Below are 15,495 nucleotides of genomic sequence, written 5' to 3' on the forward strand. Positions count from 1 at the left end.
ACACAAATGCTCCGAAGAATGTGTCATGGAAAGTAGGAAGCGCTAAATATAGAAACACTTCCACCTAAGTAAAGCCGGTGTAGATTTAAACTATAGAGGGGAAACAAAAACATGGACTCAAGTGGACTCTTTATTCCTCACGGCCCAAACAACAGTCATGTTGATGAATATGTTGCATTAGGAGTCCACATGAAACCACAGCATGACCATAACCAAGCAAACAAGCCAATCAGACGAGAGATGAAGAAGCACATGGCAGCAATCATCATACGCTGTGATATGAAGTCATGTGATGGAGTGCAGAGCAGCGTTAGACAGTGATGATGAAGGTGTGATGAAGGTGTGAATGTTCGTATCGACTGGACTCTCAAATATCCTTGGCATGTATTGGCGTTGTCATGGTGGCTCATTTTGGCACCGTGTCAATGGGAACATGATTGTGTTTAGCTTTTTATGGGCCATCTTCTTCCAGGCAATGACGCCTCACACGTTGGCGTCTCGCCGGTCTTTGCTGGGCGACGGCTTGGGAGTGTCCTTGGCCACCTTGGCGGAGGGCGGCACGGAGCCGTCGGTGACGGTGCTGGTGTTGGCTGGTGCACGCTTGGCCTGCTGCTCGTCGCCGCCTTTGGCCTCCGGGCTGGGCTGGGCGGGCGGCGGGGCCTGCTGCTCAGCCGGCGGCTGGACGGCAAGCTCCTGCTGCAGCTTGTGGCTCTGCAGGAGGCGCAGCTGGACGCGCAGTTCCAAGATGGCCTCCTGCTCCTCGTGAATGGCCTGGTTCAGGTGGGTATTTTTGTTCTGTGGGGGAGCGGGACAAGCGTGGACGTAAACCAACGATGGATGCAACGTGGATGAGAATGCGTCCTCTTACCTCCAGTTCTTCATTCTGTTTCTGCAGATCTTCTAGGATGAGCTGCAGCTCCTCCTCATCCTCGCTCTCGCTCTCACTCTCAGATGAATACTCCTCTGTCTCACTGCGACCCTGCTGCCGACTGGTGTGTGTTTGGGGGGTTGGGGGGGCTTAGTGATGGCCAACTGGTCTGCCAGACGACGCCATCTTACCTCTGGATGTCTGCGATCTCCGCCCGCAGACGCTCGATCTCCTCCTTCTCAGTGGCAATCTGTCGTCGTAAGACTTGCTCCAGGGAGATCAACTCCTCCTGCTCCGTCAGGATCTCGTTTTCCTGATCATATTATTGGTATTCATCAGCACCTTTCAAAACACCAAACATCTACAAAGTCTGTTGGTGGCGTGTGGCTGTTCCCTCCCCATCAGCTGCCATCTTGTCATGTCCCAGCAGAAGCTGTCGTCCTTCTACAGTCCATCAAACCCAAGATTTGTCACATCCAAACATGACACCTAATAGGCTTTAAACTCTCTATCTTTATCTTTACAACTTAGCAGCAGTATCATAAATAAACTCATCTTATTTGGAGCTGACACGGTCATAAACAAAACGTTTGTGTCAGAGTGAGAGGTCTCACTCGCTCACATTTTGGATTTGCTGAACGTTTGTGGGCGAGTTTAAGAGCTCATATGCTAGTAATAAAGAAAAATAGTCTTGCTGACTGTATTGTTTTTAAATAACGGCCCATAGTTCCCAAATTGGTATCTTTACATCAAATTGGATGGAATTATCCTGGGAGTTGCCCATCAGATCGTTTACCACAAAGAGATTTTCCCTATTTATTATAGATAAAAACATATTCCTATGTGTGACTAAATCTGATTGTGAGTTAACCATGGACCAACATGTGATTAACTGTGATCAAATATTTGTTAAACGCGTTCCCTCTCGTGTCGTGAGTGTATAGAATGTAGGAGTTCCAGTAGTACAAAGCAAAAACATGACCTGTGAAATATATTGTGTATATTTTCACATTCAATAGCGAAATGAAGCCCCAATAAAGACAGAGCTTTATATATTTATGATAAAATGGCTATTCAATCTGTGTTGATTGATTAGACGTTATTTGATTTTGTTTTAGCAAAGTGTGGGAAATGCTGATTATTATTTTCATGAAAACAATGAGTGAAATTCACCTGCGCCAGAAGAAGGTTGACCACTTCCTCCTCATTCTCCGTCATTTCCTCTTTGGAAACGTCCTCTTTGGAGAGGCTGGCGATCTCCTGCGCTATCTTACTTTCACACTCCTGGCATGTCGCAGCGGAAGGAGACAAAGGTTATGGAAGTGGGAATGACTGCGTGCGACACCATCACAGCCCTCCTCCCCCGACTTACTTGGCGCTTGGCCTCCCTCAGCTTGCGTTTGAGAGCGGTGAGGATTCTCTGAACCTCCCAGAGACGCTCCTCTTTGGACAGGTCCTTCACTCCCGCCTGAAGGTCCCTGTGCAGGCAGTTTAGCAGGAACTCCTGGCATGCCCAGAGGGACACCACACCTCACAGGGTCATGTCAAACTTGCTATGATGTGCTGTGATGTATTGTGCTGGTGCGTTCTTGGCGTGACAGATGATGCTCCCGATGACTCCACAACGCTGACCACTACACCACAGCGGCTGGTCACAGTGGAAAGGTTTCCAACACGCATACGCTTTACACTGAATGCTTGGTGTTGCAGTACACAGTACTAACTGTAGTGGGAAGTAGGAGTAGGAAGAAGTAACGCTTCATCTTACTCAACTCTGTATCAATTACTGATACCTGTTGACTTCCTGTAGTCAACATACACTAACTGCTGTACTGTATACTTATTATTCCATACAATCCAAGAGGATATCAGTATGATTACCATCACTGCTACTATTTACTTGTTGAAGGAACAAAACACATTTCTTTCTCTTCCTCAAGAGTGGTGCACAAGGCAGCACCGTCTTCCAATCATGCCTTGATATCGTCCTACAGAACCCCAACATCCTTGAATAATGCTCCATTGTCTTCTATAGGGTTTATAGCCTCCTGAAGAGCAGCATGAAAGCTAGCTTCGTCATCCTAAAGAACCCCAACATCCTTGAATAATGCTCCATTGTCTTCTATAGGGTTTATAGCCTCCTGAAGAGCAGCATGAAAGCTAGCTTCGTCATCCTAAAGAACCCCAACATCCTTGAATAATGCTCCATTGTCTTCTATAGGGTTTATAGCCTCCTGAAGAGCAGCATGAAAGCTAGCTTCGTCATCCTAAAGAACCCCAACATCCTTGAATAATGCTCCATTGTCTTCTATAGGGTTTATAGCCTCCTGAAGAGCAGCATGAAAGCTAGCTTCGTCATCCTACAGAACCCCAACATCCTTGAATAATGCTCCATTGTCTTCTATAGGGTTTATAGCCTCCTGAAGAGCAGCATGAAAGCTAGCTTCGTCATCCTAAAGAACCCCAACATCCTTGAATAATGCTCCATTTTCTTCCACACGGTTTATAGCCTCCTGAAGAGCAGCATGAAAGCTAGCTTCGTCATCCTAAAGAACCCTAACATCCTTGAATAATGTTCCATTTTCTTCCACACGGTTTATAGCCTCCTGAAGAGCAACGTGCAAGGAAGAACCAGCTTCCAATTAATAAAGATAAGATAGCATTGTCATTCTAAAGAACCCTAACATCCTTGAATAATGCTCCATTTTCTTCCACACGGTTTATAGCCTGAAGAGCAGCATAAAAGCTAGCCTTTTCATCATACATTCGCTCACATATGCTCGTGTCTCATTCATCTCCTGCTGTGAGATGTGTAATATCAAATCTTTGCTGTTGAGAATATTTACTCATTATGAAAGCGTTTTGTCCTTCCAGCTGTCATCCTTGTCATCCAACAGCCAGACCAGCCCTAGTTCTAATTTTGAATCCATAATTCCGGGGCCAATGTCACTTGGCCTTCTGTTTGGCATGGCTGCTAGATGCTATTGGAGAAGATAACTCTCTCTTGGTCACTCACCTGTCTCCTGATCTCCTCTTTGATGCTGTCCTGGGCCTCGGGCAGGGCCGGCATGGTGGCCATGTTGGACCAGCGGAGGGGCCTCACCACCTGCCTCAGGACCACGTCCCCAAACAGGTCCTTCACATGGGTGAAGAACATGTAGAGAACCCTGTTTCCAATCTGTAATGACAGTCACAAGGACAAGACCATGCATCTGACACTCTTTTTAAAGATGTTCTGACAATATTTATAATATTTAGTCATATTTGTCCTTATGGCCTTTCATCACCATAATCATCACCATAATCAGCACCATAATCATCACCATAATCATCACCATAATCAGCACCATAATCGTTTGCTTCACTTGACAAAAGAGGGCCTGAAAAGCTTGCTTTTCAAGTTGTATCTTTTCATGACATCATGAAGGAAAAACATCCTTCCTCGTGGACGTCATACCGCCTCTGACACGCCCCTAGCTAAATGGGCCCGCCCCTGTATGCCCCCACCGCTTTGTTCAGGCTTCGCTACACATCTTGTCCCACAGCCACTCAGACATGGGAGCTGTGAGTTTGCTACCCTAGCATGATGTTAGCATCAAGGCTAGCACATCTGCCATGCATCTTCATGCCAGTATCTGACCTGTATGGTGGGGTTGAGGACGATGGAGATGTTCTGGATGTTCATCTTGGTGTCAGCCTCCCGGGCGATGACGTGGTCCATGTGCGTGACAAGCCATCCCAAGAGGAGCCGGCTCTCGTGCGGCACCTCGGCCATGAGCCTCTGGAACTCCGCCACCTTGTCAGACTCCGCCTGGCGCCCACACGCGTCCTCGAAGCGCTGGGCCAAGTCGCGGCCCAGCAGGTTCTCGGGAAGCTCGCGCAGGTACTGCTTGAGGAGGCTGGCCACCGTGTGGGGGTCGTACTCCTCCAGGCAGGGACACTCCTCGCGGTCGTACGCCGCCTTCAGCTCATCCACCTTGGACTTCATGCCTGAGGGAGGAGGAGACTGTGAGCTAGAAATAAGGTCAGGCGACCTCCAAGGAAGGACATGCTTAAGAATTAAGAAGCAATTAGGGGGCGCTACTTGCTTGGAACTGTCAGCCATGCTAGCCGAGCTACAGCCATACCAGCCGCACTGAAATATGTGTCATATAAATGTCAGGTATACCTGAGACCCTGTAGATGCCCTCACACTTCATGCCGTAGTTCTCGATGTAGTCCACGCACTCTCTGAAGATGGCCGGCAGCTGGATGCCGTCGTACAGGGCGGTCCGCTTCACTGCTTCGGCCAGGGGGGCACCAAAGATGGGCCTGAAAGCGGGGGCTTCTACAGGCACGGGCTCAGCCTCGGTGACAGGCTTCTTCTTCTTCTTCTTCTCCTTCCACTGCTTGACCACGTCAGCGGCTGTGAGGTCCTTGGACTTCTTATCCTTGGCCTCCTTGGGGCCCTTCTCCTTCACCTTGAAGTCCTTCTCCTTCTTCTTGGAGAAGCTGGGCTTCTTGAACACGTGGATGCCCTTGGAGCGCTTCATCTTGGAGGGGCTCTCCGCCTCGTCCGCCGAGCTGTCCTCCTGGAAGGCGGCGTATCCCTCCGCTGGTCCAGAGAGAGAAATATGGAGACTAAATATGGTGAGAGCACGGCAGCGGCGAAAGGGAAGCAGGATGTAGATGAGTGAGGGAGGGAGGGAAGATGGCAGGAGAGGTGGGGGATTTCAAAAAGGGGTCAGCCACCAATATAGCATCAACTCCAACGCCACCTTCCACTCGCACGTTCTCTGCAGACCAAAATCATGACTACATGCTGTCAAGACCATGAGGACCCCATGGTGGCGTAGGCCGGCTGCCATCATGCAGTCATGTGATGCACACACGACGGGAGGGGCCGTATGGCCTCAAACTGTCCATCTCTCCCTCAACCCCACCCTGCGTGGACGATGCAAAACTTGCTGTTGCCATGGGAACCGTGTCAACACAGCTTCTGTACTAATCATGTTTTTATTAGCCTGGTGTAATAACCAGCCCCCACCCACTGTTGAACAATGCAGGCTTGGAACCACAGCATTGGCCAGTTTCACTGCTCTTAGTGACAGAAAGCTTTGCCTTCACTCTTCCACCAGATGTCGCCAATGCTGCCTTTCACTGAAGCATCAAAGCTCAGAATCTGCCCCCCCCCCATAAGAACCACATACAGAGCCATGTCAGAAAACGGCATTGTGTAAAAGTTCATTTTCTTCTGTAATATCATTCCAATTTTGAAACCCGTCCAGTCCAGGGTGTACCCCGCCTGGGATAGGCTCCGGCATACCCCCACCCTGAAAATGGCTGGAGGATTTTGAAAGCTTCATATATTCTCGCTTCAATTGTATTTTTGTCTATCTTAGTTGAGATTTTTATGGCATACAGCTGAAGAAAAAGCCCACATTCATGCGTCATAATCAAATATATAATAATAATAATATAATCATAGAATATTCTGACTTCTCACTTACTCACTTTGCTGTGGATGAAAGAATTGGACTGTCGGCCAGTAGTCCAACGTCAACAAAAGCAAATGCTTTATACGTATTTATAGTACATATAATATTATACAGTATACATATATAGTATACAGTATACTAGTATAGTAGTATACTATAAACTTTATACTTATAGTACATATAATATTATACAGTATACATATATAGTATACAGTATACTAGTATAGCAGTATACTATAAACTATATACTTATTTTTAGTACAGTATACTAGTATAATAGCATACTACAAAAAAGGTGTTTGCAGCAACACTTACTGCGCTTCTCCTTCTTCTTGAACTTGTTCTTCTTCTTGCCGTGCTCCTTGTCGTCGTCTGAGACGTACGCGTCCGGCACCTCATGATGGAGGCCATCGTGCGGCGGGGACGGGTCGCCGGTGCGATACAAGCCCGGGAACTTGGTGGGGCTGATCTCCTCCGAGCTGGGGGTGCGGGCCACGCCGCCCGGGTGCTCGGCACGCCGCTGCTCGGCGGGGCTGCTGCTGGGGGGCAGGAAGCACTCGGTCATGATGGGGGCAGGACCGGACCTGGACTGATCACGCCATCACACCTGGGGGTGAAATATGTTTGGGCTCATTTTAACGCAATAAAATAGAACTTTAGTGGCCTGTTTGGAGATGATATCAACATTAAACGACAGCCTCACTATTCCACACACGCGAAGCTTCTTGTTAGTCTTGTCTTTGGCGTGTTGTTTTTACTATTTTATACTCACATTAATGATGTAGTCTGTTGTCTTATTTCTACCCGTGTTGCTCGTCTCACCGTTTCATTCTGTTAAATAGCCACCCTTAAACATCCCGTTTCCTCCATGTGGATAATGGGTAACTGAAACCAAAGTATAAAGAATTTGAGCAATATGAAATATGGTCAACATACATTTTGACGCTAATCCTTCTCTCGTCTTGTACTATTTCATCTACGTCTGTACGGTGTCACCTAACAACGACTTATATAGCCTCGCCGCCAAATCATTGCAATTTCAGCAAGATATTCCGACTAAAACGGCTAATAAGAGCAAAGTGAGCACTGGATGGGGGGAAGTATGCTAACTACCCTTAGCTAACTGACGAGCGGCTAACTGCTAAGCTACACAAGCGTTAGCATCACAATCGCTCCTCGAACGAAAGCAGAGCTGGTCTAAAATGACGTTTTCGAGGTTATGCTGTCATTCGTCGACTGTAAACATCGTGAATAATCAACTTTACCAAGTGTTATCGCGTTCGGTCAGGTTTCCAGACTTGTATAGTAAATCATGGCGTCTGCGCCTGCGCGTTTGAATAATGGCATTATGGGAAATGAAGTTCAAATGCTTACCTTTCTTCCATTTCAAATGTATGTTTCTTGTTTATTCCAATTAAAACACATACAAAAAATAAAGTGGAAAAAGAAAAGTTTTCCCACCCCATTATATGCCATATGAGGCTTGATGTTGGTTGCAGTGACAAGATGTGTCCACAAGGTGGCTCTATGCCTGGAACACCCAAAGTACTATCAGGGTGCAGCCATCGTGTTTGGCCTTTTTCATGTTGCCAGGGGCGCTACTGGACGCTACAAAATAAATGATCAAAATAAAATAAATCAGACACAGCTTTGGAATCGTGGTTCAACGCAAACCTTATGAAACAGGACAAAAATGACGGTACAGTGAGAAATATTGAAAGTAACGTTTTGTGGCAGACAGACGCGCCCGCTGGTTGCAGACCCTTGACTTACCGTGTAGGAACTCAGGGTGGTCACGTACAGTAGGTCCATGTTCGCCGAGTGCGGACCATCTTGATACGGGTTAGGTTGTGGACAACATGGAGTACCAGCAGGCGGGCCCATTGGGCCCATGACCGCTCACGAGTCGACTCCCAAGCGTTCCGAGCCATCCCAAACGTCCAAAAGCAAACCTCATTATGGGAAACCTTGGCGTGGTTCAACACCACAATAAAAAAATATTTGAAGTATATTTAAAGGTGAGAAACGTGGACACGGCCTAATAGCCCCCTTTTACTTTGGTCCAGGCCCGTTTCATCACTTCATCATTTTTATTCTCACCTCATTGACATTGAAGTTATTTCTGCACCCATTGTGGATTTTCCTTTCATGAACGGACGGGGGGGGTTGATGAGAATGTAAAGCAGTCATAAACCAAGGATGAATATCATATCATATACATGTCTTATGTATAGTAGGAGAAAGAAATAGAAGTAAAGCCTGACGCCATGTTGCTACGTTATAAAAAGACGCGGTGACTCCAGTGAACCAGTCCATCAAGCCCTGGTTGGCAGCAGTGCAAACGGCGCGGGCATGGGTGCCAACGGGGAGGAAAATGGCCGGCACGTACAAAGGGCGTTTGTGTGCGGCCGACAGGGATTGGCATGGCTGCCCTTGCCCCCCTTTTTTCTGGCTCTGTCAGCGGGCAGAACACCTGCGGCTGAGGAGGCTATAATGGCGGCCTTGTTGCTCCAGGAAATGATGCGTTTCCTGACTTGGGCGCCAGCAGGCTAAGATTAGCGCACCCCCACCGGGAAAGGAAGAAAGCAAAGCTCCTTCAGCCCAAGTTTATTTGAGTCCAGACTGTGATTTAGCTTGTAAAAATACATTATAATATACACCTCTAATGAAAAGATGAGTGAAATCAAAGTAGGTAAAAATATACAGTCAACAGCAAAGGGAAAGCGGGGGGGGGGGGTGTAGTCCTTAGATCCTTAGAAGAGACAGTTCATGCACTTGACCGCCTTGCTGCCGTAGTCCACGCACTCGGGCCCGATGCACTGGCAGCAGGCGTTGTGGAACCAGCGGTATTTGGACCCCCCCATGGACTCACAGTACAGCTTGCACTGGCGGATGGACACGCAGTCGTCAAAGTACACCACGGTGCACATGTTCTCTGCCGGGGGGGGGGGGGAGACAGTAGCCGTTAAAAGGTTGTTTCATCCTACCATATCAGTCAATGGGCTTCTACAGCTGATCCCACGCAACATCTACCAACATCTACCACCACCTACTACCAGCTACCAACATCTACCACCAGCTACCAACATCTACCACCACCTACTACCAGCTACCAACATCTCCCACCAGCTACTAAAGTATGTTGCTATTTTACAAAGATAATGTGGCAATATTATGAGGAAAAATAGCATGAAGTGGAAAGATGAAAGAAAGGTGGTAATATGAAAAAGAAATAAAACAACATTTTTGGAAAATGAGGTTGCATAAAGAGCTCTAATGCTACGAGAATAAAGTCCAAACATGATGCTAATGAAGTCCTAAATACGGACATAAACAAGAACATTTTCCGGGAATAAAGAGGAAAAGTGGTTTTCCAAGTAGAAAAAAGCCCCAATGACAACAAGACATTTGAAAAATGAGTCCAAATATTAAAGAGAAAAAAGCCAGAATATGTCAGCAACAAATAAAACAAAATAAAGTTTTGGCAATATTATTGGAATAGGGCGGGAATATTGGAAAGAAGAAGAAAGAAACACCCCCCCCCAATACGCCTTAGCATGCGTCACCTTGAGCATCGTAGCTGGCGTGGATGCTGTTGCCGGCCACCGACACGTTCTGGTGGGGGCCGTCCAGAGACTCCAGGAAGGAGACCAGGTTCTCGTGGTGGGACAGCTCCTCGGCCACAGGGAAGGAGACCACCATCATGTTGACGGGGGCGTCGCCTTCCGTGAGGGCACGGAAGAGCGAGGGGATGGGGCGGTGCAGCTCCTCCACCGTGCTCTTGGACGTGGCCGGAGAGTCGCTGTAGTTTTTGGGGTTGCACATCCCTGCGGACACAAAGAGGAGATGCTGGCGACACTGGCGGTGTGGACTCCTGTAGAGCAGCTACACCCAATAATCCGCATGGAACGCTTTCTGATCGTCCACAATCTGCACCTATCCGGAAGTCCTTGGCTTTCCAAAACAGTCTGGTTTCATTTCTAAATAATAAATAATCCAACCAAAATAAAATGTATAATCCTGATTTAAAAAGACCAGATCAGGAGGTTGCGTATTTGGAAGAACCCCTGAGAGACGCCTGGAATGGCTCAGTAACCGTGGCGCCTTCACAGCCGGCTTCTGAGCTCCACGGCACCAGCGGTGTCTCTGACAAAGCGTGTCTGACAATGAGTGCTCCTCCTCCTCGGGTCTTTGGGTTCATCCACGGCAAGTCAGGGGTCTCCAGCCAGGAGACGACGAGCTGCCAGTAGCTCCAGTAGCTCCAGTAGCTCCTAGAGCCTTTTCTATTGGCTCTCCAAAGACTCCCTAGGAACTGCTACATGGCTACACCCACCATGGTAGAAAGTGGGGATTGTTTGCGGTGAGGAAGCACTTTGGGCGTGGGACCAACCACAGCGGAGTGGAAATCCAGCTGGAATAGGTGCAGACTGTGGAAGATCTGGACGGCTCTCTGTGCGGGTTATTGTGTGTAGCTGCTCTACAGGAGTCCACAACTCAATACAAAGGATGGAAAATCAGCATAAATGCTTTTTCTTCCTTTAAGAAGAAAATAGATTTGGGAAGAAAAGGACAAAAAGAGCAAAGTTGATATTAATAAAAGGCTTTTTCCTTGAAACATAGAACTTCTTCTATCAAATATGAATATGAAAATATCAACGTTTGGGATATCAATGACGCATGCCAGCATGTCCTACCATAGGGGGCGCCGCCCCCAATGATGAGCTCACGGCAGGCGAGGATGCGGGCCACTCACCTACGCAGTCGCAGCACTCCTCCCACAGGTTGCCCAAACACAGCATGCACTCCTTGCAGCACGAGCAGTTGCCATCGGTTGGACGACACTGGCACAGCTCCTGCACCACACAGGAACACCCACAGCTGTCACTCCGCCCGCCGCTTTATGGGGGCGCCCACTGGGGGGCTGGCCCTTTCTGCTAGCATAGAAAAGGCGGCTGACACTTCCAGACGACTTTGGTTCAGCTCTCTCCTCCTCCTTCTCCTCCTCCTCCACCTCCTCCTCCTCCTCCTCCTCCTCCTCCTCCTCGCTTTCTTTCCTGAGGCGCAACAGAGAGCACATTCCTCCAAGTCAAGGTCACCGCCATGAGGGAGGCGGGGGATGGAGGGACTGGTGGGGGGGAACACCTGGGGAACAAAACATGGCTGCACTTTCCCCTCCTCGCCCCTCCCCCCTCCTCCTCCTGCTTGTGTACAAATCTGTAGAAGCCATCTCCCCGTCTCCCCGTCTCCCCACACAAAGATGGCGGTCAGTGACTCCCTGGTGAAGGAAGCACACGCCTGCTTCACGCCATCGCCATCTTCTCAAACAGCAAAAGCAGCCATGCTATTATTACCCCCCCCAATGGTTTGGGGGGGCTGCTGCCGTCCAAGGCTCCACTTTGTTAAATAAGGAAAATGTGAAGTTAAACAAACTATTTACCCACCGCTATACCGTTTACCCACCGCTATACCGTTATACACCAAAGTCCTTCAGTATTCAGGAGTGTGACCAACCACAGCGGAGTGGGCGTGCCTGGAGGCGGGCCGTGGGTGGAATAAATTAAAACAGTTTTCGTGGGAAGCACAAAGTCCAAAGACATCCAAGTTGAATAGGTGCAGATACTGGAAGATGTAGAAAGCTTTGTGTGCTTGTTATTGTGTGTAGCTGCTCTATAGGAGCCCACAAGTCAATACCAAGGGCCAAAAACGATCATATGGGTCATATGGATATGGATGGGATGTGATAAGGAGGTCTCGTGTTTCATGATGGCGCTGCCCGATAGCAAGATGGCTACAGCAGCTCCACATTTTAGGCTGCGTTTTCACATTTGATAGAGTTCTATTCCTACTTTGGTGTTTTGGCTGGCGTACCGAACCCTTGAGCAAGCGTGCGGCTATGGGTGTTCTTCCTGTTATGTGAAAAAGACGGTATAAAGGTTACTGTATAAAGACGCTATCAACCATGTTTACCCTCTGTCGTCATGGGAACGTGAGATAGAAGCGCTAATGGCGCTGCAGACTAGCACCATGAGTGTAGCATGATTGCACTAAAGATTGAACAACTTCTATATTTATTTCAGAAAGAGAATATACTATTTGATTTCTGGCAGCATATTTGGCTAAACTGACTTTGTGGAAAAAATGGGGATGTATATGGCATATGGATATTCCACCTAAATATATGAAAGCTTTCACATTGAATCCACAATCAATCCAAAAGGAAATTGTTTCTACGGATGTAAACACAACACCTCGTCTTCCAAGTACACCAGGCCTCTGGACTCAACTAAACACACTTACACCGGAACCAACGGGGTGAGGCGGGCAAAACCACCACGCAGCTTGAACACCAGCTTGTTCTAAAGGGGAGGGGCGGGACCGCACCACACCACAGACACGCACACGCACACACACACACACACACACACACACACACACACACACACACACACAGCAGGAGGCTAACCCGACCAAATGCAATCTGACAGGTGGCATAAAGCCAAGCAAACACCTCATGTTCTCCAGCATATCATTCTCCCATCATGCACTGGTCCACACACCCACACACACGCGCGCGCGCGCAGGAAGTGATGGCTAAAGATGGAAGCAGCCAGTGCTAATTGAAAACATGGTCCTTCACATGCCTACCAGAACATTCCGCTCTTTGTTGCAGACTCCAAATTCCAACATGGCTGGCAGATGTTGTGCTATTGGCAGCTGGAATTTGGCCGTAGCGTAAACATTCCACGCTCCAACATTTTGGGATAAAGGCAGCAAACAAGACGCCGCCCGACCACGCAACGCCACTGATGGAAAACGGCGCTGTTGTGGCTTCAGATAGAGAAGACTAGCATCCATGAGGAGAACATTCAGAGGCCCACAGCCCCTTCCCAGTAATAAAGGGCAACAGTTGCCATGGTCGTGTAGAAAGTATGGAAAAAGAAAGATGGCCTCCAGCTGGACTGGGTGGCTTTACCTGGATGAGGCACTTGCTGACGTCGCTGGCGCACAGAGCTTTGTTGCAGGCCGAGGTCACGGGCAGCGCGGAGAGGAGGGCGAGGACGGCGGCGGCGGGGAGGATCAGATGACCGGGCCTCATCCTAACGGCTCACCAGCACGGCACTGGAACACCTACACGTCCACACAAAAACACGTAAAGCGGCGACTCTGGACGTGCCGATGGCTGAACGCCGCGGAAGCTTAGCGTGGGACCTTCAGAGGAGCACATCAACACCGATGGAGGAACGTTTCAGGACGATACGTCACAAAATATGGAGAAAACAGAACGTAACCCTCGTGAGGCATTCAAGTGCAGATGTCAGACTCAAAGGCAACAGAGAATTCTTTGTGGCCTGGAAAGCCTGGAAATAACAAAAAGACGCTTCTGATTATTTTAATATCTTTTTTTATATTTCTATTTGTTTTGTTGACTTGTGGACAAAGCTTTCTACATCTTCCAGAGTCTGCACCTATTCAGCTGGATTCATTTGGATTTCGTGATTCCTGCATAAACGGTCTGTTTTAATGTCTTCCACCCACAGCCCCCCTTCAGCCCCGCCCACTCTGCTGTGGTTGGTCACACTCCCAAGTGCCTAAAAGGACTTCCGGTTTGTGCCGCTAGCTGCTAAGCCAACTTTATAGGAGTTGATGATGAAGGGCGACGTATCTTTTTCTCATGTGGCCTTTCAACATCCAGCATGTGTTCGATTCCCAAGTAGAGACCAGACCGTCCAAGGTTTGTCAAGAGAAGAGTTACTCCCTCGAGGCCTTGGCTGCGCCTACAAATGATGTCCATGAACGTCTTGAACAGAATGGGTGCCAAAGGGCAGCCTTGGCGGAGGCCAACGTTGACTGGAAACGGACTGGACCAGTCTCCCGTCACCTTCTGTGAAAAGGGGGCTGCCGCCCCTGTCCGCCAATGCAGAGGTACCGTCCCCGACTTCCACGCAGTGTGGAAGAGACACATCAGCCAAAACAGAGCCGTGAGGAACGCCGGGTGACGCTTGCCCACAACCGCAGCTTTGCCACCGGGGAGTGCTACGACTAGCCAGGATACCTCAGACTAGCCAGGATACCTCAGACTAGCCAGGATACCTCAGACTAGCCAGGATACCTCAGACTAGCCAGGATACCTCAGCCGGCTGCCTCCAGAAGGAGATGAACCATAATGCATTTGAAAAGTCTATTTGTTCATCATTTGACAGGCCTAGGAATATTCTAATGCCTTCCATTCTTATCTCTTCCATTCTTATCTATTCCACGTCTCGCCTCCAGGCGGCATGCAGTGCTGCTATCGCTACTTGGGTCTTGAACACTGCATGCCGTGTTGCTGCTATTGGAGCCTTCATCTCCGTGAGGCAAACGCCCAAGGGATCAATACAATCTCATCTAATCTGAGCCATCTGATCTCAAGCAGCAGCAGAACAAGACGCTAGCAAACATCTGGCAACATCTGCTTCGCGTCCATGCAGAGTTAGCATGTTCAAGTTGCTTTGCACCCCAAAAACACGAACTGCTTTTGGTTCCTCCAAACACACAAACACTCAGAAAGCTCCTCACAAGCCGCCGAAAGGAAGCAGCGAGACAAAAACCTACCAGACTGAGGAAGAACTTCTTTCTTTCCCGAACTTTCTCTCTTTTTGTTCTTTCCAGGTGATGTTTCCTTCGGCCTGTGGGCGTGCGTGTGTCGTGCGCGCGCCGGAACACACACGGGGCGTCAGTCCCAGCCGCCGCGGGAAGGCCGGCGTCTTAAAGGGACACTCTCCATTTTGCCGCTCGCCTCCTCCCCCGAAGGCCCGAAGGAAAATGGACAAGCGAACCGGAAACGAGCACAAAGGAGGAGAAAAGCCGACAAACAAACACACGCTCGTCCACGCTGTTTTTTTAACAAGCACTTTGATGGCCACGCCCCTCCTCGCACGCCTTTGCCACGCCCCTTTGGTCCGAGCTCCTATGTGAGCCTCGTCAGGTGAGCAAAGGTAGAAGAAAGGAAACCACAAAGCGCCAAAGCCTCCCTGCTGTGACAGACTACATCTCACCTGGCGGGCCTTGAAAACCCCCAGGCCACCAGCCATCACTTCCGGTCACGTGCTGCTTTCACTTTTCCTGAAACAAGCGTACTAACGAGTTAGTTGACGCGCTTAAAGTAAAGTA

The 15,495-nt window shown here is 48.8% G+C and overlaps 2 protein-coding genes across 4 annotated transcripts; both read right to left on the reverse strand.

The window, feature by feature from the left end:
• Positions 1 to 95: 95 nt before the first annotated feature.
• On the reverse strand, positions 96 to 7,688 carry ralbp1 (ralA binding protein 1). Of its 3 annotated transcripts, XM_058061942.2 has the most exons (11): positions 7,611 to 7,684; positions 7,118 to 7,230; positions 6,661 to 6,952; positions 5,037 to 5,462; positions 4,509 to 4,858; positions 3,885 to 4,046; positions 2,241 to 2,372; positions 2,042 to 2,152; positions 1,060 to 1,181; positions 869 to 989; positions 97 to 795 (listed from the first exon to the last, which is right to left on the reverse strand). In XM_058061942.2, the coding sequence occupies exons 3-11, from the start codon at positions 6,908 to 6,910 to the stop codon at positions 484 to 486; spliced, it is 1,986 nt and encodes a 661-aa protein (XP_057917925.2). In that variant the 5' UTR covers positions 6,911 to 6,952; positions 7,118 to 7,230; positions 7,611 to 7,684; the 3' UTR covers positions 97 to 483. The 3 variants fall into 3 exon arrangements, with proteins under 3 accessions (XP_057917927.2, XP_057917925.2, XP_057917924.2); XM_058061944.2 differs by lacking the exons at positions 7,118 to 7,230; positions 7,611 to 7,684 and adding an exon at positions 7,282 to 7,592 and having other exon boundaries at positions 96 to 795; XM_058061941.2 differs by lacking the exon at positions 7,118 to 7,230 and having other exon boundaries at positions 7,611 to 7,688.
• Positions 7,689 to 8,612: 924 nt separating this feature from the next.
• Positions 8,613 to 15,381, reverse strand: twsg1a (twisted gastrulation BMP signaling modulator 1a). Its single transcript, XM_058061480.2, has 5 exons — positions 14,938 to 15,381; positions 13,319 to 13,473; positions 11,099 to 11,198; positions 9,912 to 10,172; positions 8,613 to 9,280 (listed from the first exon to the last, which is right to left on the reverse strand). Exons 2-5 carry the CDS (start codon positions 13,439 to 13,441, stop codon positions 9,099 to 9,101), a joined length of 666 nt encoding a protein of 221 aa, XP_057917463.2. The 5' UTR covers positions 13,442 to 13,473; positions 14,938 to 15,381; the 3' UTR covers positions 8,613 to 9,098.
• Between the last annotated feature and the right edge of the window lie 114 nt (positions 15,382 to 15,495).

The sequence above is a fragment of the Doryrhamphus excisus genome, linkage group LG2 (genome assembly GCF_037039965.1).
Source record: "Doryrhamphus excisus strain RoL-2023G ecotype Guam linkage group LG2, RoL_Dexc_Guam_v1.1, whole genome shotgun sequence".
NCBI classification, from domain to species: domain Eukaryota; kingdom Metazoa; phylum Chordata; class Actinopteri; order Syngnathiformes; family Syngnathidae; genus Doryrhamphus; species Doryrhamphus excisus.

Excerpts from the sequence above, each read along its gene's own strand:
- ralbp1 (XM_058061944.2), bottom strand. The coding sequence starts at position 6,910 with ATGACCGAGTGCTTCCTGCCCCCCAGCAGCAGCCCCGCCGAGCAGCGG. Across the intron at positions 990-1,059 it reads GAGATCGCAGACATCCAGAG|TCGGCAGCAGGGTCGCAGTG; the intron begins GTAAGATGGCGT and ends AACACACACCAG. Across the intron at positions 796-868 it reads AACAGAATGAAGAACTGGAG|AACAAAAATACCCACCTGAA; the intron begins GTAAGAGGACGC and ends GCTCCCCCACAG.
- twsg1a (XM_058061480.2), bottom strand. The coding sequence starts at position 13,441 with ATGAGGCCCGGTCATCTGATCCTCCCCGCCGCCGCCGTCCTCGCCCTC. Across the intron at positions 10,173-11,098 it reads GGAGTGCTGCGACTGCGTAG|GGATGTGCAACCCCAAAAAC; the intron begins GTGAGTGGCCCG and ends TTGTGTCCGCAG. Across the intron at positions 9,281-9,911 it reads CGCCAGCTACGATGCTCAAG|AGAACATGTGCACCGTGGTG; the intron begins GTGACGCATGCT and ends CCCCCCCGGCAG.